This window comes from Amblyomma americanum, chromosome 7, assembly GCF_052857255.1.
Source record: "Amblyomma americanum isolate KBUSLIRL-KWMA chromosome 7, ASM5285725v1, whole genome shotgun sequence".
Lineage (NCBI taxonomy): Eukaryota > Metazoa > Arthropoda > Arachnida > Ixodida > Ixodidae > Amblyomma > Amblyomma americanum.
Genome location: NC_135503.1, coordinates 166,790,884 through 166,817,709, shown reverse-complemented (window position 1 = coordinate 166,817,709; position 26,826 = coordinate 166,790,884). Strand labels below are relative to the sequence as shown.

General features: G+C 45.0%; 1 protein-coding gene across 1 annotated transcript in view; it reads left to right on the top strand.

Annotated features, from left to right (window-relative positions):
• The window catches only part of LOC144096760 (uncharacterized), a 67,531-nt gene that overhangs the window by 18,873 nt on the left and 21,832 nt on the right, over positions 1 to 26,826 (top strand). The window contains exon 4 of the mRNA XM_077629633.1: positions 12,701 to 12,773. Within this exon, the coding sequence (XP_077485759.1) occupies positions 12,701 to 12,773 (73 nt within the window). The remainder of the gene's footprint in view (positions 1 to 12,700; positions 12,774 to 26,826) is intronic.

Here is a 26,826-nt window from a genome sequence, read left to right as displayed (position 1 = left end):
AAAAAGCATTTTGCAGTTTTTTACAACGAACACATGCCATTCCACCCAACATTACTCTTAGATAATGAGGCACTTGTTCACATTTCATAGGTTATTAAGTTTTTTGAAGAGAGCAGGCGTTTTAAACAAATTGTAGATCTGGTAGTATACAGTAATTGCATAATAAGATACTTTTTTAACCGCACCTCAGCCAATTTCTCATTCCTGAGAAGAAAGCCGAGGAGTTTATTCGATTGGTTGGGAGCCTCGACATCCTTGCGCAGGCAAGGATGGTTGCAGAGGTTACCCGGCTTTCTTTAATGTTTTTACTAATGTCCATTTTTAAAATGTCTTTTCTTTGGCATCAATAGGTAGTAAAACTTACATTTTAGGCAGTCTACACCACCAATCACTTTTAACATTTTTTATAAAATTCTGCAGAAAACTTTTATCTTCCTTGTGCTTGGTGCATGATGGCCTTAGCCGCCATTAAACACTCACACTCATGTCCGCTCACCACCACTCACGTCAACCCACATCCACTCACATGCAGTCACTCGCACACATGACCACTCACTCACATCCACTCACTTACTCTCACACTGATCTCCACTCACAGTCATGAACACAGATGCTCTCATGTTCACTCACTCACTGACGTGCACCGACCTATGGGTGGCAGTGCACATTCCTCGGTAATGGTTTGGCATAGATTGAAATGTAAATGTGGGCTCTTCTTACTGATGTTTTGTTTGCAGGGATAGTGATGCCTAGCAGATTGAGTAAGTGTCGGTGTATCTGGCAAATTCGTGGTGCTTTCAACTTGACAGGCAACTTTCATGAGGTCATTGTGCAGAAACCCTGCCGGTGCTTAGAACACACAAACACATGCACAAAGAACGGCAGACAAATGAAACATACTCATTATTGCTCTGTTTGCTAGGTCCTCACTTCCTTGCTGTCTCACACCTGTGATTCCAATCGTATTTAAGGGTGCTCATTACTGCATGTTTGCTGTGATCCCCACTTCATTGGAAAAGACTACTGCATGAACAACAAACAAGAATGCAAACAAAGGAAAATGGCATGGCATGGATGTGCACCGACTTTTCCCAATAGAGATGAACCAATGTACCCATTTCACTGTTCTGTCTCATTTTGTGATCCTCCAGTTTTTTTTTGTGTTCTCATTTACATTCCTTATACCCTCTTTACACGGGCAGCCTTAACCGTGGTTAAGCTTAACTACAGTTAAGGCATTTAACCACGGTTAGGGTTAACTGCAGTTCGCCGCGCTTACACACAGTTTAGCCATCTCGGTTAGTGCGACGAAACAGATCATGTGATACTCGCCTCATTGGAGTTAAAACGTCGCCCACTCAGGCGTATTCTTAAACAGGGCTACGTTGAAAAGAACACATAAGAGGAAAAACATTGTTTCTTGTGCTAAGGCCGGCTTAAAAACTTTTTTTTCTTTGTGCTTGTGGTTGTCGTTAGCTGAAATCTAAAAACAAGTTCTAAACAATGATCACAGTCGACTTCGTAGCCGACTGCGCGTTCTACTTTGGCTACTTCAGCCTCTTTTCCCCGTGACTGCTCGCTGCGACGCATCACTGCTCACTGCTATCGTTGTTTATTTTCGTGGCTTTTCTTTCACAGTGAGTGCTGTGCTTGTGTAGTTAAGATCCTTTGGACGTCTTGTGTGTCAAGCCTATGTTGGCCCTTAGCAGGCCTGTCGTGAACGAGGGGGACGCTCAATTTTGGGCTGCCTTCGTGGCGCATCAGGCCGTGCTACAACGCCTGCGCGTACAGATGCTGGCGCTGAGCGCTGAAATTGTCATGCTTGAAGAGACCAGGAAGTGACACCGGGGGCGTCCGAAGCTCTTTTTGTTGGCGGTGGCGCACCTGTCCGTCCGTGATCTGTCGGCGTACGCGCGCCCAGACTCGTGTTACGAGACCACGCTTCCGCACCTTCCGGACAGCGGACTCCGAGAAAACTTTCGGATCAACCGCGGCACATTCCGGTACACGGTGGCTGTTTGTGGAAGCATGAGCCGGCAAGATACCAACATGCGGAAAGCGATTCCGCTGGAGAAACGCGTGGCGATCGGCTTGTACCGCCTCGCAACATCAGCAGAAGAGCGGACTGCTGCCAACTTGTTTGGCGTGAGCACTGCGTCAGTTAATTTAATATTTCACGAATTTTGCAGCGTGGTTGTGGAGCAGTTGGAAGCACGATTTGTGCATTTCCCAACACCAGCTGAGCTTCACGAGCACATGTGTAAATTCACAGCAGTCACTGCGTTAATTTAATATTTCCGAATTTTCCGGCGTGGTAATGGAGTAGTTGGAAGCACGATTTGTGCATTTCCCAACACCAGCTGAGCTTTACGAGCACATGTGTAAATTCACAGCAGTCTGTGGTTTCCCTCAAGGTGTCGGTGCAGTGGATGGCTGTCATATCGAAATGTGCCCCCCAAAGCAAGAGGCTGCTGAATAATACAATCATAAGGGGTGGTACAGTGTCGCTCTACTTGCTGTCGTCGACCACACATACAGGTTCCTATGCACGAATGTTGGGAGCCTGGTAGGAACAATGACCCGGCACTGTTTCAGAAGCCTCGACTGCCAGCTACTCTGGCTAGTGAGCTGTTCCGACAAGAAACATAGCTCATTGAAGGTGTGGGAGTTGGCACAATTCTTCTTGATGATCAAGCATTTTCCCTTGCAGACGCACCTGATGAAGCTGTACTCCATCCAGGTGCCTCTCGGCCCCCCTCACAGACCTTTAACTACTGGCTGCCGAGTGCCAGACGTTTTGTCGAAAATGCTTTTGGATGTGTCAAGGCACGCTTTAGAATGGTGCTGAAGGGCCTTGAGTATGACATCCACAATGTCAGTTATGTGATCCGTGCTGCTTGTGGGCTATACAACATTTGTGAGCAGCTTAGTGACCGCTGTGATTCAAGCTAGTTTGGTGTGGTACAGAGCGCTGATGAAAGGCGGCCTCAGCCGGTGTGCACAAGCAACCGGGAAGAGATGTCAGGTGTGGCTGTCGGGGCGCCCTGGGCAAGCACCTTGCCTTGAGCTAGAACCCAGTCCGTGGGGAACTCAAGAGCAGCTAAGAAGGACACCTCTACCGAGAGGGAACAGCCCTGAACAGAGCTACGCACACATTATTGAAGGAGCAGACTCTGGGTTCGGCTCACCTTAAATGGCTACCATTGCACGCGCATGATGCATACTCCCTACTGGGGTGAAGGTTATGAGGGTTACAACTAGTGTAATTTTCGTAACCTACATGTTCTTCATAAAATAGGTTTGGTTTATGGAGTTTTAACATTCCAAAGCGGCTTGGGCTATGAGTGATGCCGTAGTGAAGGGCTGCAGAATTTTCGACCACATGGGGTTCATTAACATGCACCGACATTGCACAGTACACGAGTGTCTTGCTTTACACTTCCATTGAAAAGCCGCTGTCATGGCCAGGCTTTCAGAAAATAGTCTTGCATTATATAGCTAATGTTAATTATTGGTTCTTGTTAAACTACAAAACGAAGTGGTTCGTACCAACTACTAGTATTCCTTATGACAACCAAACCTTCACGTACATGCAACCATCTCTAATGAACTAATAATGAAGATTTCATTACTTCCTGTAAACAAATCTCTTTCTTCAAACAGTTCTGCTCACAGACGATAGTAAAATGCCAGCATGAGCTTTCCATTTTTATATGATTTATTCTTGTTGAGCACTGCTGTTTATGTTGCTGTTTCATTGCCATTGTACTACCTTTTTCATTGTTGTGTTTGTGTCACATGGTCTGCGTATTGGCAGCTATTCTATCACTTGCTGTTTGCTTATAATTTTCGTGTATAACTGGCCATCGTCTTGCCACATTGCCAATCAGCAATTTGTTGGTACCTTGTCAAGCACAACACAAAACACAACACAAAACTTTCAGCAGTAAAAGAACTTTCGTCTCATCACATGCTGTAATATCAAATAACTTCCAGCTGTTTTGATCACTCTTTATTGAGTGATTCATTATTTTCTTTGTTGTCTAGAAATTTTGCAAGCAGTTGCAGCATGCTTGCATTTATGGCATTCGCTTCCTTCCGGAGGCGCACCATTATCTTGCGCATGTTGTGTGCCTTGCGGTCGGCCTTTGCTGCTGCCTCGCTTTCTCCTTTATGGATGGCAACTGCTGCTCTATAGCAGATCTTTGTCGCTTGTGGCGGCTCTTTTAGGGTTTCCTTCTTTTGGCGCTTGTGCCAGCACCGGTACTGCTGCTTGCCCCTGCTGTGGCACTGCTGCTTACGCCAGCACTGGCTCTGCTTGTGTCGCTGCTGTTGTTGCCTGTGCTTTGCAGTACAGGTACTGCAGCACTGGCACTGCAAATGGGGGCGCTGGCCGCAAGTTGTGAGAGGTCGTCTCTTCTGCTTCAGGCAGGCTGTCCTCCCATGACAGGAGCACTTCTGAGCCGTCCAGTGCCTCATTAACAACTGGCAGCTGCACATGATGAAACATACAAGTCAGCATGTTATTATCTCAGAAAAGAGAGTAATCATCCGCTTCCACAATATATTAGAAAAACACAAACTTGTGATGGCCAAACTGGAAAGAAGGCAGCGGTTCAAATTTTTGTTTTCCTGAACATTACTAAATAGATATATGAAGTTCCAGACATGTACATCAGCATTCCCTAGCCCCAACTTCCACATGAACCAATGGGTTCAGTTCAGTTTTTTCCTGAATACTGTTGTGGAGTGCGATCGCCTTCCTTTAGGTTTATGTGACTCGAAATATTTTGTGAAGGAGTTGGAGAATTTTTGTACGGCTCCTAGTGTTGGTGTTGTGATGAATGTTGGATTTTATGTCCTTTAAGTGACTTGTGGCTGTTGCGGCTAATGGTTTTATGGATTTTATAATTGTGTGCCACTCATGCTTGTGCCAAAGTTATGGCTCGCAGTATGTACAGATAAATAAATGAATGAACAGCTGAACAAGACAGTATACCAAACTGATCAATGTCAATAACAAGCAATATGTTAAACATTTGCAAGCATGTGGGGCATGGTTTACCAAGGGTAAACCGAGCTGATGAGGTTGAGTTGAACAGAAGTACATGGAAAGTGAGGTGCGAACTCTGGCACATCTAGGCGCTGCAATTTGAAGACGCAAGTGGCATTTCCGCTCCCGATTGCCATTAATGCCCATGGTTGTGGGAGTAGCTAACTCTACACCCCACCCCCCCCCCCCCAATCTGTCCAATTGTTCCAAAGGAAGGATTGCTGGGTCAGTTGGTTTATCATTCAAGGCTTAAAAACAGCACGAAAAATGGGATGATACAGAAAGAAGGAATAGACAGCATTGAACCTGCAATTGAACGTGTTTTATGTGAAATGGCAATAAATACAGAAAGCATGCACAAAGAGCTCATAGACAAAAACGCAATACAATACAGATATTACTTATATACTTCGAACGAAGACAGCGCAAAAAAGGACAACCACAGAAGAGGACACGACACAAAGAACGTTTCTCTTCTGTGGTTGTCCTTTTTTACGCTGTCGTTCATTCCAAGTATGAATCACCAACTAGCCCACCACTTTGTTTTATTGAATTACTTGGACACAGTGAAGCCTGGTAAAGAAATATGAAATAAATCCAGAATTTCAATTAACTACATTGTTGCTCTAGCAGGTGGCCAGAAATAGCGACGCGTACAGCAATGCTGTCAGCGCTGCAGCTAGCAATTTGCAAATAAAAACGACGAACAACACGTGTGTACCGAGGAAGACGAAGTTTGCATAGAAATTTATTATCTCTTTGCTACTTCCCTTCAGTGTCCCTGTAGAGAAACAACAGTTCGCAATAACAGCTTATGATCCACAGGTTGCTGTATTACTCCACTGTATTCAAGCCCAGTTGCTAATAGAATCAATGGACGAAGATGAGTATCAACAAGAGAGAAGGATGAAGGTGAGGCTGCAGAGGCACAGGTGTGAAAGATGAATTGTCATACAGCACTAGCAATATTAATTTATCACACAAATAATGGCCTTGAAATTCTGGTGCGTGCCATAACTTTATCTTACTAAAGACTTAAGTCGTATCCATCCGCAGTGTGTGCCGTTTGACATGATTCCCACCCGAAATAAAACGGACGTAACCTACACCAGCAATGCACATTGAATTCCTTGTACAACAAAGCGGTCTTTGCTCTGGCATGGTAACATTAAGTATATGGGGAGACAATCAGCTAACTACCAATATGTAGAATTGCTAGAAAAAAAACAAGGATTTATGGACGAGCAGTGGGAGTTGCTTGGCTAGTTGGTTCACGTTTCATGACAAAGAACAACAGCACAAGGCAAAAATGTAGACGTGGAGGCCAGTGCCCATGTTTGTGGGAGTGGTTTACACAAGTGCTCGGGTCTGTTCTTTATTACCTATTGTTGGCCAGCATTTTATAATGAGTATAAGTTCCGCACTGAGAAATGAGCAGCAATAGAATTCTGAAGTGATCTGAACGACAGATTACACGCAATGGTATAAATCACAAATTACCTCTAAACTTTCCTCGACTCGCACATCATCGTTGATGGGAAGGCAGCCGAGGAAACTGGAGCTGCCAGTAGAAAATCCATGACACACCAGGTGACCCATTTGAAGTGCGTGTCCATCTCAGGTGCCTGGACAAATAAAAATGATGTGAGCTATTAAATGTGTTGCTAAAAAAACATTTGAAGGTTGTGATCACAGCATTTCTCTCAGTGGATTAAGCTTCACTGTATACATTCTCAATGCAAGAATAAAATTTCATAGATAAGTGTCTAATGCATATGCACAGGTACTGACATTCTCAATGCAAGAATAAAATTTCATAGATAAGTGTCTAATGCATATGCACAGGTACTGCTGAAATTAATGCATGCAATTTACATTTGCAATGTGGCTGAACTACATCCAGCTAGTTGCTGCTTTGCAATTGAAGCCACGACTGTGCATTATGGTTTAACTATTGTCATTCTAGCAATATCTTACTTGGTTAATTTCTAGATTTATTTCTTTCATATATCTTTCCCAGGCTGCACTGTGTATGCTACTTCACAAATGCTGCTAGTACACAGTGAAGCCTGGTAAAGAAATATGAAATAAATCCAGAATATCAATTAACTAAGAAAACATAGCGCAAAAAGGACACGGACGACACAGAAGTGGACAGGACAGGCGCTAACTTGCAACTTTATATTTCGAAAAGCCACCACGTCTAATATATAGGAGCCGATCACCACCATCAAGCGATGAGCATGCGCAAAGAAGAGCACAATCAGGATTACAGCGTGTGAAAAATAAGCAAAAAATTTACGATAAAATAACAAAATGAAAGCATGGTGCCGGGGAACACTGAAAGAAAAGAGACATCGTGTACTGAAACTTACTGCAAAAAGCGCTTTACAAGCTTGTCAGTGTTAAGAGCCAAACAAATAACGCGGCAAAAAAGGGAGATAAACAGATCGACTAAAAGATGAGGGGAGTGTACAAGGCTCCACACTGAGACAAGCATGTGGTGAAGAAAGACAGAATGACAATGGGGAAACTACATTTATGGGCATGGCAATGGAAGTAAAAGATAGCAGAAATTTAGGCCAAAAACAGATAAGGGCTGTGATACTATGCATAATCAAATGAAAAAAAATTGAAAAAGTTTGAAACTAGGAAACAATAAAATATATGTATATGAAAAAATACAGAAAGACCTAAACAGAAAAAGGATAAAACCAGAAGTATAAAACACGAGTGTAGAGGGCTCCACGCTAAAACAACGAAGGGGGGATGCAAATATGAGAAAGGAAATAACAACTGAAGTAAAAGTCAATAAAATGCCAAGGAATAGAAGCAGCAGGAAAACCCAAAGGAAAAGCGGAACCGTTCCAGTTCACAACACCATAAACATTCTTGACATATGGTTCACACCTACAGATAGCCATCAAGGAATTCAACTTCACTGTCCAGTAATTGAATAGAAGGTGCGCTGACGCACTTTTTCCCAGCTTTTCTTATAAAATACGCCTCCATGACTTCACGCTCCGTTTTTCCTTTAGCTGATGTTAAGAATTCTGTTTTATCTATTTTTGGATAGCATCCACTCTTTTGCTCTGTGTCACATGCTTTGCAATGGTCGGCCAGGTTACTTCCTGATTTGTTGCGTACGCATAATCTATGTTCTCTGGCCCTGTCATTGAAGCATCTTCCTGTCTGCCCAATGTAATGACGCCCGCAACTGATAGGAATTCTGTACACAACGTTCGCCTTACATTCCGTAAACTTTGTTTGATGTTTCGTTGTGCAGTCATCTCGTTTTACCATTTTCTTAGTGCAGACCTTGGAAAGCTTACATGGGGCAGAGAAAACTACTTGTACATTATAACGCGCTGCCAGCTTCTTGAAATTATGTGAAAACCTATGATAATATGGTATTACCTGGACAGGAGTCTTGCCTTTTATCTCTTCACTCCCCTGCTCACTACAAGAAACCTTGGGGGCTTTCAGCTTTTGCAGAAGGCTTTCACACACTGCCAGTAGAAGGACTACGGGCAGTAGTTTTCTCTGCCCCATGTAAGCTTTCCCCCGGCACCGTGCTTTCATTTTGTTATTTTATCGTAAATTTTTTGCTTATTTTTCACATGCTGTAATCCTGATTGTGCTCTTCTTTGCGCATGCTCATCGCTTGATGGTGGTGATCGGCTCCTATATATTAGACGTGGTGGCTTTTCGAAATATAAAGTTGCAAGTTAGCGCCTGTCCTGTCTACTTCTGTGTCGTCCGTGTCCTTTTTGCGCTATGTTTTCTAAGAACTGTTACCAACTAGCCCAAACCAAGCTACTGTTACATCAATTAACTACATTGTTGCTCTAGCAGGTGGCCAGAAATAGCGACGCGTACAGCAATGCCGTCAGTGCTGCAGCTAGCAATTTGCAAATAAAAATGACGAACAACACATGTGTAACGAGGAAGACGAAGTTTGCATGCTGCTCCTGCCTGAGGACATTACTCTCGAGTCCTTACTACCTCAACAATGCATTCTCAAGAACTGTGCGACGACGGCGAAGAGAATCGACACGTTGCTCCAGCGACAACACATGCTACTGTCGCACATGCGAGGCTGACTTAAGCAGTTCAGCTGCACTATGAAAACAGCGCCAAGAACCCGATGGCACGAGCATCGCTCGGTAAAGGTAGCACTTACCCTATTTCTTGTTGAGGTTTTCCATTTTCAGCTTCACTTGTTTGCTGGTGTATGGGCCTTGTCCCGGCGGCAGCCCGGCGTTCAGTTCCGCTACAATCACAGCATATATCCGAGCGTTGAGTGTGTTACCGTGTTGGATCCGTGTCAGATGTGTATCAGGGCCGTATCAGGGTCGCGGTTGTTGAATCAAGCCAGATTGACACAACTCTGGGAGGACGAGTCGTTCGATGTTGCTGCTGCCACGGGCGCCACCATCTTGTCGGTTAAGGTACAAACGGTGGTCAGGAAGCTCGGTTTAGGTAACTGTGGTTAGGTGGCGTAACTGCAGTGCCATCTGCCGTGTGAGCGCAACTAACTATAGTTACGGGGAACCGTAGTTACCTTAACTGTGGTTAAGGTCGCCCGTGTAAATGCGGTATTAGTGTGTGATTTTCTCTTCTCTTTTGATTAGTTTGTTGCTTTTTTTTAGTGCACTAGCTCACATTCACAGAACAGCCATTTGTCCTGGTTCTCCCATGAACAGGCGGCAACCTGTCGCCAGGTTGTGGGCAACCTGCCTATAGGTCACCTTGTCTAATTTGCATCTGATTACACCTGAGAATTTGATTACTACGCAGTGAAATGGTTGTATAGATTTAGTGCATCAGATGAAATGTGCGATTTCTGATGTGCGTGTAACTACTGTATTTACTCGAACGTAACGAGAGTTTTTTTACCGAAAGTAGAAAGGAAATGTCACCCCCCGCGTTACAATCGAATACTAGGTTTAAAAACGCTATGAAGAGCACCAAACACACACTATTAAAATCATTTCATGTGTCAAACGTGTGCGTTGATCGTACTGGTCATTCAAAATCACGCACTCCAACTCACCGGTCAACCAGTACGCGAACCACAGGTCACAACTACTAGGACAAAGCGGCAACCTAATCGCACACACACACACAAAAAAATCGACGCTAGGGAGAACATGCCAACAAGAGTCGACGCCAGCTAGGGTCACTGGCGCGATGAGAGGGCGCCACCTCTTGACGAATGCTCGCAACCTGTAGCGAGGTTGTGTGGCCTCCATGACCGGAAAATGAAACTGCCATCTCAGAGGCACCAAGAGCTCGCAGTTGCCGCGAAGACGCCAGCAAAGGAGCGAGCGATCCCACCGCCATCTGTGTGTTAATCCTTGCAACTGATGCAAAACGTGGCCGCGTGACTAGCAGGCAGCAGGGCGTGGAGCAGCGCGCTTTGTTCGCTCTTTCTCGTGTTTGGTGCCAGTGCGTGTAGTTGTGCGTTCCGTGCTTCGAATCTTAGGCCTATCCCCATCAAACGGTCGAGTTGTCTTCAAGCGGAATGTCGTGCTCACGCGCTCAGCTGGCTTCAAGCGCAACGCTATTCTGCTTGCTGAGAAAGTGAGAAATTCAGCGGCTGCAAGACGTCTGGACGTCAACGAATCGACGATCAGGGGATGGAGGAAACATCGCGAGGAATTGTTTAACTGCAACAGCCTGCGAAAAGGCTTTCGGGGGCCCAAGGAAGGCCGCTTCCCGGAGTTGGAGCGTCACCTTGCAGAGTTCATTAGTGAGCAACGTTCCCGACTACTTGGAGTAAGCATTGAAATGCTTCAGTGCAAAGCACAGGAGCTTGCGCGGGACACGAGTTTGACCCAAAACCAGTTTAAGGCATCACGAGGCTGGGTGCAGAAGTTTATGCGAAGGGCCGGGTTCTCCCTTCGACGCACGACTTCTATTTGCCAGAAGCTGCCCGGGGACTTCGATTCAAAACTTCTAGAGTTCCAGCGCTACGCCATCGGTCTTCGTCGCTCTACCAACATGCCACTTGGACACATCGGCCGACCAGACCCCCGTGTATCTGGACATGCCTATGTCCAGAACAGTGCACAAGTCTGGTGAGCATGAAGTTTGCCTTAGAAGCACAGGCAGCGAAAAAAATTGGATTACTGTTATGCTGGCATGTTTGGCTGACGGCCACAAGCTCCCTCCATTCATCATTTTTCGCCGGAAGACGATCCCGAAGGAAACTTTCCCAAAAGACGTTATTGTGCGCTGTCACGAAAAAGGTTGGATGGACTCGAATCTTGTCATAGATTGGATTCAAAGCGTGTGGGACCGAAGGCCAGGCGCATTGCTGCATCCGGAAGCAATATTGGTTCTGGACTCTTTCCGAGGTCACCTGACACCCGGCATCAAACAAAATCTACAGCGTGACCGAGCGCATCTCGTTGTTATACCGGGTGGCATGACCTCCATTCTCCAGCCTCTGGACGTTTGCATGAACAACCCCTTCAAGGATCGCTTGTGACAATTATACTGGGGGTGGACTGAAAGCGGATCAACACCTGCAGGTAGGCTGAAATGCCCAAGCGCGTCTACCGTTGCCCACTGGGTTTCAGCAGCCTAGTACGGGCTGCCTCATGATTTGGGCTACCGCGCATTTAAGAAATGCTCAATTTCAAATGCTCTAGACGGAAGCGAGGACGACCTGCTGTGGGAGGCAGCTAGTGACAAAGAAGAGTTAAGCTGTGGTGATGACAGTGACGGCGACAACTGCCGTGAGGATGAGGGTGTATAGGAATGCCTGTTTGGCTTGTATTTCAATAAAGTTGTCTTTGACCCTTGCGTCACATTCGGGTTCTTTCAGTTTTTCTGTCGCACGCCCAAAGTCTACCTTTGCGTTACAATTGTGGTCGCGTTACATTCGAGAAAATACGGTACTTTACTGATCACAAGAAAGTCTTTGTAACCTTTAAGTGTAGCCGTGGCTGATATGCATGCGTAGAACAACTGTAATAAATAATGCGTCATGCATCTACTGCGCTTTATCCATGCTATGCAGACGCACACAACACACTTCGATCACATAGCAGTATCATGAATAACAAAGCATAACCACAATAAATAATGCACAATAATGGCTGCACAGTGCTAGCGTCCCTAATTCACATTTGGGCTAACTATGCGAATCGACCGTCATTTTTTTCCAGTTTGAAATGCTCAAAACTGCTCTCGATATCTCTCATTTCTCCTCATAGATAGCACCGGACCTTTCCAGCTGCTCACCAAATTCTTCCCATATAGTTGAGCAGACGTTGTATGTGATGAGCATCTCCACAATATTCTGGGACATCCCCTTGGGTGCCTCGCAGCTGGGGGGGGGAGTGGCACCGCTGTCAAGAATTCTCGCACAAAAACAGACGCAGCACTCAGCAGATCACTGCTTCTCTTTGAAGAGAACGTTTTTGCACTTTCAAGCAGCCTGATCTTAAAAGCTTCGCAGAAATGCTGTTTGCATTTTGATATCGGCTAGAATGCCATAATCCAAGATCAGTATTGCCAGCTTGGTAAAGCCTTAATTTCATTGGCCCACTAGCAGCTAGTCATTAAGGGATGTCACCGAAATGGCTGCCATCATCGTATGAGGTGAGAGTATGCGCCACTGTGCTGTGTGTGCAGGAAGGTTCTCGAGGGCATCTACAACGGCAGCATCCGCATCAACGGCCACAAGGTTCTCAAGAAGAGCACCCAGGTGAGCACTCGGGTGTTGACTGGGCCCTGTCTCTCTTCCATTGGGCATTGAGAGAGTTATGCACCACATGCCGGACAGTCTTTGACAAGTCAGCTGCCTCACGCGCACCGGCCATAAGGGGAGTCGTAGCAGGTAGAAAAGTTAGAATTGTAGCCAGTTGGTGGAACACTTTTACGTGATGCACATGTTAGTAAAGAATAACAGAGGGCAAAAATGTCACAGCACACAGAGCACTTTGTGTCTTGTGGTGGTCATCCTGTATTTTTTTGTAATTATCTATCACAATACCTTCAGGCCCATTATCTAGCACTATTATTATTATGCACTATTATTATGCAGCAGAATAAAAAAGTACGTATTTGAAAACTTACTTTATTGCAATCAATAGTGAAGTGGTCCTATGAATCAAAATATTGTGCAGAATGCTAGAACAGTGAAGCCTTAATCTGACCTTGTGCAGAATACTAGGCACTATAGAAACATGGCCAGGTGTGGCAAAAAACTAATCCCGAGCGGTCCTTCTGTTGCAACTATTTGAAAAGAGCTGCCTATCTAATGGCTGCCTGTCATTGACGCATTTGCATGGCAATACCACGTGTGCCTGTAATGTGTACAATAAAATAGGTGTGTTTAGCACATTTGATATAACATTTAGGACTATGTGCGGGTGATCTTGGATAGATCGTACGCACAACAAACCCACACCGTTTGCTTATGTATGATCCCGCATTTAAAACATAATAAGCAGCCCCGAGACATTAAAACCGTGTTGTGTAATTCGCCATGATGCATTACAATCTCGTTATTTACAAAATAAATGATTCACCTGCATGGATACTGTAAACACTGCAGGTGGATCACATTAAAGGGGTTGAGACATCAAATTTTGAGGCTATAAGAGGCTTGTTTTGGGCTTCCTCCATGTGTAAGGTCACCCACGGTAAAGTATTAGATGCAACAGATGCTTAAAATATATTTTAATTCAGCTTCAAAGAGCCTCTGAATGCTCTTTCTCACAATCCTGACCTATCACTACCACTTTAGTTGGTGATGTAGAGCCGTGGGAACAATATCAGTGAATAGTAGTGACATGACAACACAGTAACGTGACGTGCTATGGACGGCTACGTGTGACATCGCCTAGGCACTGTGCGGTGACTCGCAGTCGGTCGGTGTGCTGATCGGCAAATATGCTGTTGCTGACGCACCAGCCGTCACCAACATGGGGGGCCGAGGGAAACCCTCATGTAGATGAGACAATGACTATAGTTGCTCTTGCCTGCACCTTCTCTGTACTACGAATAAGCGAAACGAGCGACTGCATTTCATATGTTCACCCTTTGACTCACCAGCGGTATGAATAGGCCTAGCGAGTCCAATGGTTTCGTATGTGCTACGATTATGGAGTGCAAGTTCAAAAGTTTTAGCGAATACAAATGGTCATCGAACATTGTTTTGACAACACTGACCTAAAGTTGAGGATTGCTAACATCTTAGGACTCAAATACATTGAGTGGTCACATGTGGGCAGCTAATTAAGACATTTTAATTATTGCAAATGGGCGGAAAACATATTTCTAGACAAAGCAATTTCAAGTCAAGTATTGGACATATCAGAAAAAGCATTTGCAACGAGTGAGAAATGCTGGACCTACGCGGTGTCAACAATCTGGCTATGAAGCGGTCCCCAGGCTGGCACTTGCTTTCATCGGCGATTCTTGCTGAGTTATTGTACTGCGTAAATAATTAAATGTTCAACTGGCACAGAAAAGAAGAAACAGTTCATCCTAAGTCGAACGTAGTACATTTAATGCCAAACGAACGCACAATTGCTGCCTAGGCTACAGTGTACACAAAAGTAGTGCTGAGGTGCAGTCGTTGTCATGGGCACATTCCTGGTGGAATTCTGTACTTGCGCAGTAAATTCCGAATACTGTAGAATTATCTTAAAGCATTCATTTAGCAAACACACGGACTGTTTGCTAAAGTAGCTGCAGGAAAAAAAATGTGGCCCCAATCCACGCTGTGAACAGCGAAGCTATGCTGTTTGCATTCAATTTTTAGCCTGGCGTTTTTTGCTTACGACAACAACACGAAAGAAGCAACCATAATCGTTACCGGGAAACACATGCGGGGAGAAGGAACCTGCGTGGCATGTTTGCAGGCACCGTTATCATAGATTATGCTGTTTGCACTTCACAGGAGTGACGTCAACCCCTTGGAAGCAGCTGCAAACCTAATGTTTACTGGAAGGCGCAGTTGTAATTGTGGGCAAGGATATTTCTGCCCTGGGTGTCCTGGGAGATATGTGAGACAGCCCTCATTTCCTTTCCTTAAAACCAATTTTTTTCATTTCATTTTCCTTGCCTTATGTTCTTTGGGTGCCACTAAGCAGTTCGGGTGTCCACCAAGATATATGGACAGGCAACAGGCCATTTCCTTTCCTTAAATTATCCAATGGGCAAGGTGGTGTGCCAATGGAGGATGGTGTTCTGTGGACTCCTTGGCAACTCAAGACCAAGCTGAAGTGTTTTTTATTTATCTTTATCCTTTCTATATTTTTTCCTTATTTTTTATGTTAGCACTGCTAATGATCAGTATGATTTCTATGCTGTATTTTTCGTTTTTATTCATTTTTAATTTTCACTATATTTTTTCTTCATTTTTTTTACATTACGACTCCTTTGTGATCAGTAAATATACGATTTCTATGCTGTTGGCCACTTTTCCACTCCTGGGGTTTTTTGCTGACGACGACACGAAAATTTCCTTGGACGGTAGAGGTATACAGCTTTGCTGTAAAAGTGAACAGAAGATATCGTAATCACCTGCCGTGATGGCTTAGTGGTTAAGGCACTCGTTTACTGAGCTGAAATAACTGGGTTCGATCCTGACCACGGCGGCCGTGTGTTGATGGAGGGGAAAGGCAAAAGGCGCCCGTGTGCTATGTGATGTCAGTGCTGGTTAAAAAGATTCCCAGGTGGTAGAAATTTGGGAGGCCTTCACTACAGCACCTCTGTCTTCCTTTTTTCTTTCTCTCTCTCTTTTATCCCTTCCCTTACTGCACAGGCAGGTTCCGTTCTGGTGTCCACTAGATATGCGAGACTGTTCATTTCCTTTCCTCAGAGCCAATTTTCATTTCATGTGGTACAATCAGCAAGAGCAGCCTCGCAGGCGGAGCTGGGTGCCTCCATGCTCCCCTCTGCCACTCCGTGGAGGGTCGGAACAACCGCGTGTGTCAGTTGCTATGGCTTCTGGCATATTTGTGCCCATTCTTTTCATCACGCTTTGGTCGCACACTGGGGCCGAATGCGCTTCCTTGAAAATAATGTTTTGCCCACGGAGCAACACGTATCAATATAAATAGAAGGCAGATGACTCAAATGGTGAAGTGTTATACTTTTGGCAAAGTCAAGGACCTCTGTGGCTGCCTTTTATAAAGCAGTTATTCTTCGGGAGTACGTACGCACGTGCACATAAACGATGCTAAAGGGTATTTGTAATGTATTTGCAACATCCAATATTATAGCATATTTTACGAAACCTTTTCACGTAAAGCTGGCATTTTATCGGGCCTTAAAAATTGTAACTGTGGTTATAGGAAACGAAAGGTGCAGTAACTGCCGCTCTCTTTTAGGAGGACACCTCAACCGTGCCATGGGCGAAGCAGTAGAGTAGGGAGAAAGAAGTGCTGTAGGGAAGGGCTTTGGAATAATTTCGACCTGGGGCATTTAACGTTCGCTGACATCGCACAGCACACAGCCGCATTTTGCGTTTTGCCTCCATCGAAATGTTGCCGCCGCAGTCGGGTTCGAACCTGGGAACTTCGATTTAGTAGCCGAGCGTCTTAACCACTGAGCCACTGCAGCGGGACTGCGCTGAACATCATTTTCTTAACCTATGAAAAAAATTTTCTGGAAGCACAGTCGGTAAAAACTCCCACTAAATCGAACAATTCCAGCCTACTTTGCATACCTTGGCAAAAAGTTTGGGTCGCATTAAAATATTTATTTTTCCATTACAGAAAGCCACATGCGGAAATCACTGAAACAGTGTACATAAAGTATAGTGCAGTGATAGAAAAGCTTTCCGACACCACTGCATCCATTTATTACAATATGCGAAAAATATGCAAATGCTCCAGAAAAAAGTTATATAAAGTACATGCAAGCTTTATGCACACTATCAAAATTTCGGTGTCACTGTAAGTTGACTCCAGCACATGTTTTGCTTGCGCAGCCGTTGACTTTTTTTTTTCAAGTTGACGCAGGTAAATGCATAACCTCATTCGGGCATAGGTGGAGATGAGAAACTTCTGAACGGTTGGATTGTGTACTTGGCAAGCCCTGACGTTGAACTTACCATTTTGCTCAATTATTATGAAACATGGCACCAGCGCAAGAGGCAAGGACAAAGGGAGAAGACAACACGAACGCTTGACTTCAACTGAAATTTGTTGCACACTTACGGGACTTTTATATACAGAGAAGCGCCTCTAACGCCACTAACCGTTCAAAGATATCTACACACGCCTTGGCACAAATGACGAATGCATCAAAACTAAACAAAAGCAAAAGCAAATCATACCAACTGCATACAGGAGCACATCGCAGACATTTTTTCTTTTTACCTGCCTGAACCTACAATGACATTTGCCTGTAAATAATCAATTTTCTTTTTTTCCGAGCTCGACAGATGGGGCACTGACACAATTATCTTTTTCATTCAAGATACACAGGGCTTCGAAAATTTCCCGGCTTCGCTGTGTGCCGAACTTGCGCAGTGCACGTGTATCCTTCAAAAACGCTTTGCATGCCGGCTTGTGCAAGCAACGACGAATGTGGGCAGCTAAATGGCCCCCGCCACTTGCCGAATTCATATTCCTGCGGTGCTCTAGCAAGCGCTCGTTGAGACAGCGCCCAGTTTGGCCGATGTAACTTTTCCCGCAGGCGAGGGGAATTCTATACACCACGCCAACCTCACATTTAACAAGGGCTTTGGTGTGCTTTATTCTGCAGGCTGGCCTCTTCTTGTTGTCATTTACACGGCGGCACGTCTGCCCCAGTTTTTCCTTTTTTTTCTTTTTTTCAATACCTCTTTTTATGAGCTTGGAATGAGCCGAATGATAATAAGAATTTGTTTTTTCGACCGTGGCTTATACTGCTAGCACACGTGCGTTGATGGAAAATAAGGCACATCAAGGTATTGATGCTACCATCCTGCGGGAGTTCGTGCATAAACCTCATGCCAAAGGCGTTGCTGACAAAAACGTCCAGGATGTCGCCCACCCCAATACCTCTATCCTGAGCCTCGGAGGCGTTCATTACCACGAGGTAGTCGTCAACATACCTAAAAACTTTCTGCATGCAGGCGTTGTAAAGGGACACCTCAATGCGCTTGTCAAAAGTAGATAAAAATATGTCACTTAAAAGAGACGCGAGGCAAGAGCCTATGCACACTCCTCATTTGTGAATGAATTGGCGATTGTTAAATGTAGCGATGGTGAATGAAAGGTAAAACCGTAAAAGCTCTAAAAAATTGACGGTAGATAACCCTGTCATGTTCTGGAAGCCCACAGCCCCTGCATCTTCAGTAAAATCTCTTAACGGCGCAGAAAAGCTCAGGATGAGGTATTGAGTTGAACAAATCCTCCACATCAACAAATCCTACACATCAATTGAAAAAGCATAGCATGTTTGACATGAGGTTTCAGACACAGCGAAATATTCAATAGCATACAACTTCTCGTTCTACCGATCCGTAGTACTGCATAACCATTCAGGATTTTATTGTGCAGATTCGCCCTTTGGCATGTGAATCAAAGGAAAAGGTATTGGCTGTGTACATTTTGATGGTTTCAGCCCCAAAGATGCGCTAAGTTAACAGTACAGATCGATCACATAATTTCAGAATTTACATTGATTTCCCAACTGGGTAAGTGATGTAGTCAAAATAATTAGCTACTGTTTATTCTAATTAGCACACTGCACTGTTTTTTGACTTTGTGATAAGGGAGTAATTGTTCATTGGCATCCACCCGAGCACAGCCACGTGGCTACAGAGGAAAGCTATACAGCTTTCTCAGAAACTTAGCAGTTAAAGAAAAATTCGTCCTGGTCCGGGGTTCAAACCGGGGCCACTGCTTCACCGGAGCAGTCACTCTACCAATTGAGCCAACCGGGACGGCAAGCTGAGAGAAAAAATAATTTAACTTACTTGCAGCCTTTCCAAATCCTTGCATGCACTGTGGTTGTCACTGTAATGCAGGCCTCCTCACTTGCTCCATTCTAGGAGAGCAGAAAGTTGGGCTAGTTGGTTGAAATGCATACTGAAGAAGTTGGCGCGGAAAAACGAGGACAAGCGAGACAAACAAAGACGAGCGCTCGTCTTTGTTTGTCTCGCTTGTCCTTGTTTTTTCGCGCCAGCTCCATTCTAACTTATCATTAGTATACATGACGGAAGCCAACAGTCACTGAAACCAAGGAGTGCAGGGGATTTTTTTTTTGGTTTGCTGTGTTCATTAAAGGGAGATTAACCAGGTAAATATTTAAAGATATGATCACTTATCTTTATCGAGAAAGAAGGAATTATGGCACTCGCTCATCCAGCTGCTGAAAACTTTAATGGGACAAAATAGTTAAGTGGAATGATCCATCTAAAAGGCCAAATACATATCTAACATGTGATGAATTATTTAATTAGCAGTTAAGCATTCAAAATAAACTTTCAAAGTTCGAGTTATTCACATAACAGCTAGTTGATTCCCAATTTTTTCATTTTATTCAATACACCTTCTTTTCTCTTATTTTGTGAATTATATCATGCATGGAAGTATAGTATAAATAACAGAGATGATGGGATCTTCCTAATTTGTAGCTACTATGCACATGCCGGCATATCTTAGTGTGGCTATATTGTCAAGATCTCTGTGAAGACCCAGGTCTTTTCAAGCTGTGCTTGCCTTTAATCCCATCTTCATGTGTGTTTATCTGGAAATTATATTAATTAATTGGGTACACCTATGTTTTACTTGGATGCTGTCTGTCAGCCTATAGTGCCATAAAACAAAACAGAACCTGGATTGCAAGTAAAAGCGTGAGGAGTTCTGTTGTGAGTGACTTGACCTTCCTTGGAAAAACATAAAAAGGAGCATGCGTAGTCTGTGTGGCCCTGCTGTATGTTGTCACTCCATGAGCATGGTGTTCTATTCACTAAGACAAATGCCTTCTACAGCCTCTGATTTCCTGCCATCTATTAGCCTGCACCATAATTAAATAATACAGTGTTGCGACACATTCACTGTTGCATTTTCACAGTGAGAAACAAATGATAACAATGATGCTTCAAGGAAGGCGAAGGGTTGCTAACTGGTTATTTGCTTTGCTGGTTCTTTGTAATATATCTCTTGCCTGGCAGTTCTCTTTAGGCATACCTAATTGCTCCAAATGCAGCTTCAAGATCTTTGCCTAAGGCGCAGGAACTCCTGAACTTTTTTACGAGGGGGGGGGGGGGGGGGCAGGTTTTCAAGTTTTTTGTTGTTTGTTTGTTTCAGGTTTTATATAAATGCTTATTCAATTTTATTTACTTTTTGTTTATATGTTCATACTTTGCTGCTCAGAAGTGTATTTGTAATGCATATGAAACTTAAGTTGAAATGGGCAACTTTCTATATGTAAAGACAGGTACGTGAGGAGTGATCTACTGCATTAAAAAAGTGTTCATGCTGTTTCAATGCTAGTAATCATGCTCATGAACAGAGCTCAGTCAATCAACAATTTCTGTCAGGACACGATTGGTTTAGGTTACTAAAATAAAACGTTTTAAGGCTGGCTATGAAACCAACGAGCTCAGCCCCACTGTGCTTACTGTCCTTTGCCTACAAGATATTTACTAAAGTAATCACTAATAGAGTCAGGGCAACCTTAGACTTTAATCAACCAAATGACCAGGCAAGCTTTCGTAACATATGTTCCACAATAGATCATATTCACACTATCAATCAGGTGATAGAGAAATCCGCAGAATATAACCAGCCCCTATACATAGCCTTCATTGATTACTAGAAAGCATTTGACTCGGTGGAAACCTCAGCAGCCATACAGGCAGTGCGGAACCACGGTATAGATGAGCCTTATGTCAAAATATTGGAAGTCATATATATAGAAACTGCAGAGCTACCAAAGTCAGCAATGAAATTCCAATAAGAAGAGGCGTCAGGCAAGAAGACACGATCTCGTCAATGCTATTCATCGCCTGTTTACAGGGGGTATTCCGAGGCCTGAATTGGGAACAGTTGGGGATAAGAGTTAATAAAGAATACTTAAATAATCTGCGATAGCTAATGATATTGCCTTGCTGAGCCACTCAGGAGATGAACTGCAAATCATGATCAATGAGTTAGACAGACAGAGCAGTACGGTGGGTCTAAAAATTAACACTCAGAAGTCCAAAGTAACGTTAACAGTCTAGCAAGGTAAGAGCAGTTCACAATTATCAACAAGGTGCTGAAAGTGGTGAAGGTCTACTTAGGGCAGGTAGTGACAGCTGATCCGGACCATGAGAGAGAAATAACTAGAAGGATAAGAATGGGGTCGAGCACCATATGGCAGGTTCTCTCAGATCCTGAATGGCAGTTTACCAATATCCCTCAAGAGAAAAGTGTACAACAGCTGCATCTTACCAGTACTCACCTATGGGGCAGAAACGTGGAGGCTAACAAAAAGGGTTCAGCTTATGTTAAGGACAACGCAGCGAGCCATGGAAAGAAAAATCATAGGTATAACGGAGACCGGAAGCGGGCAGTGTGGGTGAGGAAACAAACGCATGTTAATGACATCCTAGTCGAAATCAAGAAGAAGAAATGGGCTTGGGCAGGGCATGTAATGCGAAGGCAAGATAACCACTGGTCCTTAATTAAGGGTAATGGAGTGCGTACCAAGAGAAGGCAAGCGTAGCACGGGATGGCAGAAGGTTAGGTGGGCGGATGAGATTAGGAAGTTTGCAGGCATAGGATGGGCGCAGCTGGCAAAAGACAGGGTTAATTGGAGAGACATGGGAGAGGTCTTTGCCCTGCAGTGGGTGTAGTCAGACTGATGATGATGATGAAAGTTGAAGTGTTTTTCAGGAATCTGACCTGAGTGCAAGAAGTTGGAGACTTGGGGAAGGGGGGCGCTGCCCCCTCTGGAGAAATGTTGGGGGAGGGCAAGTGCCCCCCGCTGTTCCGGAGTCCCTGTTAAGGCAGGCCTGCTCTAAATTTAAACTGTGTTAGAATGGCATAATAAGGCAAACAAGTGTCTGCCCTGAATACGCAGTGGTCCTGCGACTTCGATCCCTGGACAAGGGTGAATTTTCCTACAGCTGGGAAGCTTCTGAGAAAGCTTCATGTAGCTTTCCTTAGTGGCCATATGTCTGCGCTCGTGTGGATGCAATAAGCAGCTACTTCCTTTTTAATATAATCGGCTTGCATAGCTTGCAGAGACAAATTTACTTCCTGTGCGATAATCAAATAACACACAGATTGCTTGTCACATCACAGTTAATGCTTGTCACATTGTAAGAACTATGATTAACCATATTTTCATGTGTACAGCATATGAGCTGCTCACTTTAAGAAGCATGACCTTCAGCTTACTTTTTTTTTGCATCTAATCTAGGGAAGTGCTTATGAAAATGAGATACATGATACACACATTAGAGAATTGTACACTCTGCAATAACTGCAACTAAATTGTGACATATGATTCTTGTAAATATGTGGCTAAAGGTCACTTCAACGCTTATTCCAACTTGGTTAGCTCAACTGCGAACTGTCCCTTAAACCACTTCGGCCAGTTAGGCACTTTCCCCGGAGTTGAATTCCTGATCTGGTGTTCACATGTTGTGCACAACCGAAGACACTTCTTTCGTAAAAGCTACCATCCACGTACAGAGGAAGCTGTGTCTGGTCACCAATTCGTCACACAAACATTTACTGAAGGCATATAGGTCCACACACTCGGCAGTAAACAAACAGAAAAAGACATACGATGCTCAAGTGACAGCTGCCTTGCACATCGACGTTTTCATACCGGTTACACAGTGCCAGCGACACACCATTGCAATCCGAGCACACACCATAACAAAAACGTGACCTATCAGAAAAGTTGTCCAGAGCAATTTTGAAGCGATCTTGGCTGCACGGCTGTTGGACTGTTTTATAGAAGCGCTGTGTGTCCCTTCTGCCTACGTCCTGTCTCTGTGCTGTTTTAAGAAGCAAGAACCTCTTCATGACATGAGCAAATAATATGCGCTCGCAGCTCCAAACATACATCTGTGTGTAGTGGATTTCAAGAAAATAGAATGAAGATGTAAGAGTAAAAAGTCTTATGGTGGCTCAGAGAGCAGCTACGAAGCTTATGTGAAAGTTTAATCCACGATATCGTCCTCCAGGAACATGAGAAGTACTCAGAATGCGCACAGAGTCTAACTCAATATGGCCAGCAGCATGGCGCTGCCTTGCTCCCTTCCTCGCTGCCCCAAGTAGTCTGCAGGCTGCCATAGGCGAAAAACAAACACGTTGCTATGGCGATGCAGGCAGCTTTCTGTGTGGTGGGCGGAGCTTTCGGGCTGCCCGAGAAAATCGTACGCCAGACTCGAGTCCGCAAGTAGTCCCGGACAGTTCGGGACTGAAAATCGAATGTGCCCACTACTTTTGGGGCCCATGTGACCGGGGTTGCTGCTCTACCATGGGAGTGACATCATAGCACACCCCAGTGCTCAGAAACCGAAATGAAACCGAAATCACTCGACACTTCTAGTTGGCAAGAAAAATGCAGCAGAAGTGCGTGAGGTACTTTTTCTTACCTAATTGGCCAACCCCACGCCCACAAACGCACACCTCCATAAATACACCTCCCGTGGGAAGCTGCGAGGCTGGCCACGTGTTGAGTGTGCAGCTGCTAACAGGCGAGTAGATAACGGGGCGAAGTGTCAGAATGCCCGGCACCCTTCTGCCTACTTCAAGCGTGCTGTTTTGGTCCTGGTGGAGGCTGAATATTGCAGACATTGTATTGTCCTCAATCTTGGCATTGTGTGTCAACTGCTGAGTCAATGAGACAGTGTGATCTTCATGTTGCAGACATTCCGGCTATGTGGATCCCTTGTTAACATGGCTTCCCATGTCACTGTGATCTTCGCGTTGCAGACATGCTGGCTGTGTAGGTGTCGCGAATTGGTAGCGCGTCTCCGACTTTCTGAAGGGGAACACTATCACGTGCAGGTTCGAACAAGAGAACAAAGAGATTAAACAAAACAAAACGAAGCCACATTTATAATTTAAAGGAAAAGAGTCAATAAGAAAGGAAAACACCAAGAGAAACACACACTCAACATGCGTGCAACACTACAGAAATATAAGAAAGTGTTCACCAGGTACCGAGCGTCCCAGGTGAAGCGGGGATGTCTTGCAGACAGGTCGGATGCGGGTGGTTGTAGTGCGACGCGTCGCTGGCGCTGCCTCGAAGGAAGCGACGGAAGGGAGCCAGGTGGTATTAGCGGAAAGGAACACAGGGAGACGCCGGTAGACTCCCGCCAGCAGCCCGAAGAACTTGCCAGCAACAGAAAGAACAAGCGTATCCAGGTCCCGTCGATGGCATCACGAAACGCCGGAGGCTTAAGCAGGCTATCCAAGAGTGCCTTACGGCAGCACGGACCCTCAGTCCATCGGCTGCCACCTCCACAGTCTTGCAAGGAACGCGATAGGCTTGCGCCGGTGATCCAAGGAAGGTCACGGCAGCACGGACCGAACGTCCGACGACTGCCACCTCCACGCTTGAATGACCCGACCTCCGCTGCACTGTCTCCTTCACACCTCGTTTTTCTGACACGTCAGCTCTCCGCTCATCGTGCTCGCCATGCTCCCTGTCGCTGTCACCTCGCACACACCATTCGCGCGAGCACACGCGCCACGCTGGGCTGGCACCCGCACCGCTCCGCTGTCCGACGGACCACTGTCAATGCACCGCATTCACAAATCCTCCGAGGATCTTTTGTGCACCTCACATATGCCCCCCTCTTCGAAAAAGTTTTTTCACACAGAAAAAAACTACCGTTGGTGCACACAACATTTATGTTCATGTGGCAAACAGATAAGTTAAACGCTGCCAAAATCACCGAAGGCACCTTACACAGTGACACATGGAGGCACATGGAAACGCGCAACGAGGGAACATGGGGTCAAACAGTACACATCTGGCAAAAGGGAAACTAAAAAGCGTACAAAACATCAGGCACAAACTTTAAGCCTGTCTGCATCATAAAGGTGAAAATTTACATATTGAACAATGCATAACCGGAACACGAAGAAAAAATAAACAACTTATAGACGCACCTAGACTACATTTGCACAGGTAACCATTGCAAACACACCAGATAGCAGCTCTGAACATTGGGCATTACCCTCCGGCAATTTACAAACGACTCTTGCCATCGGCGCCTACGTTTTCGGAGCCCTTGATGTACTCTACACGAAAAGTATACTCTTGTAATGTTAAGCTCCTACGTAGTACCCTGCTGTTTAAGTGCTTTATATTTGTTAAATACTGCAAGGGTTGGTGGTCAGTTTGAATGATGAACGTCCTGTACAAGAAGATGTGGAATTTCTCAACAGCCCAGACTATCACCAAACACTCGCGTTCAATCGCTGAGTAGCGAGATTCGCGAGGTAACAACTGTCGACTCGCATATGACACCGGGTGGAGGATTCCATCATGCTCCTGCAAGAGAATGGCGCCTACGCTGACCTCGGAAGCATCTGTGTGAAGCACGAACTGCTTACTGAGAATTGGAGCTCTTAATACTGGCCTGGATGTTAATGCGTTCTTGAGCTCGTCAAAAACGGCTTGCCGCTGTGGTGTCCAAGAGGCAAGGTTGCTTTCATTTTTGCGTGTTAACTCCACGAGCGGTTGGACTTTGTCGGCATAGCCAGGGATGAAATCGCAGTAGTGTCCGGCAAGCCCTAAGAAGGAACGCACTTGTTTCTTCGTCTTTGGAAGCGGTACGTTGAGAAGCTTTTCCACCACTTTTTCCAGCGGTCGGATGGTCCCTTCTCCAAGCTGGTGTCCAAGAAAAGAGATGTTAGTGGCTCCGATTTCACTCTTCTGCGGCTTGATCGTGAGGCAGGCCTCGCGCACCCTGCTAAATAGCCTGTTTAAAGTCCACATATGTTCTTCCCAGGAAGAGGTCGCTACGAGAACATCATCGATGTAATGAACGATATCGTCTATGCCTTGTAATAGAATGTGCATCAGGCGCGTAAAGATAGCCTATGCTGTCTTAATGCTGAAGGGCATATAGACGAACTGATAGTGACTGGATTGGGCAGAGAACGCCGTTTTCGGGCTCGAAGCTTCCTCCAAGGGTACCTGCCAGTAGCCTTTAGCAAAGTCAGATTTTGAAAAGTACACCTTGGTTCCAACCTCGGTAAATATTACATCTGTCCTTGGAATGGGCTCTGCATCAGACACAAGAACTTCATTCATGCGTCGAAAGTCGATGTAAGTCTGAACGTTCGTCTATCTCCTCTTCGACCACATCCTTCATGGCAAAAGGCAACGGGTATTGCGGGGTATTCACAACTTCAGAAGTCGAGAGCTTGAGTTGACACTCCACTAGATTAGTTTTCCCGGGAATCTCGGAAAAGATGTCTGCATACGTGTCAAGTAAGCTCTGAATCTCCTGCTGTTTGTTGTCATCGAGCTGGGTGGAAATCTGCACGGCTTCAATTCCTTTACCGTGGTCTGTGCTAAGGGTAGGCAGTTGTTCTTCTGAGTCACCTTCTTTGATTACGATTGATGATGACGCCTGCACGGTCTTTTGGGATGCACGCTTTTCGTAACATTTGAGCATATTGATGTGGAATAGCTTCTTAGTGTGGCCCATGTCGATCCACTAATACACGTCGTTCTTTTTGCCAGAAACCACGAATAGACCTTTCCACTTCATCAAGATTTTATTGTGGATAATCGGCAAAAGAATGAGGGCACAATCTCCAACCCTTAACTGCTGCTTCTTGCTG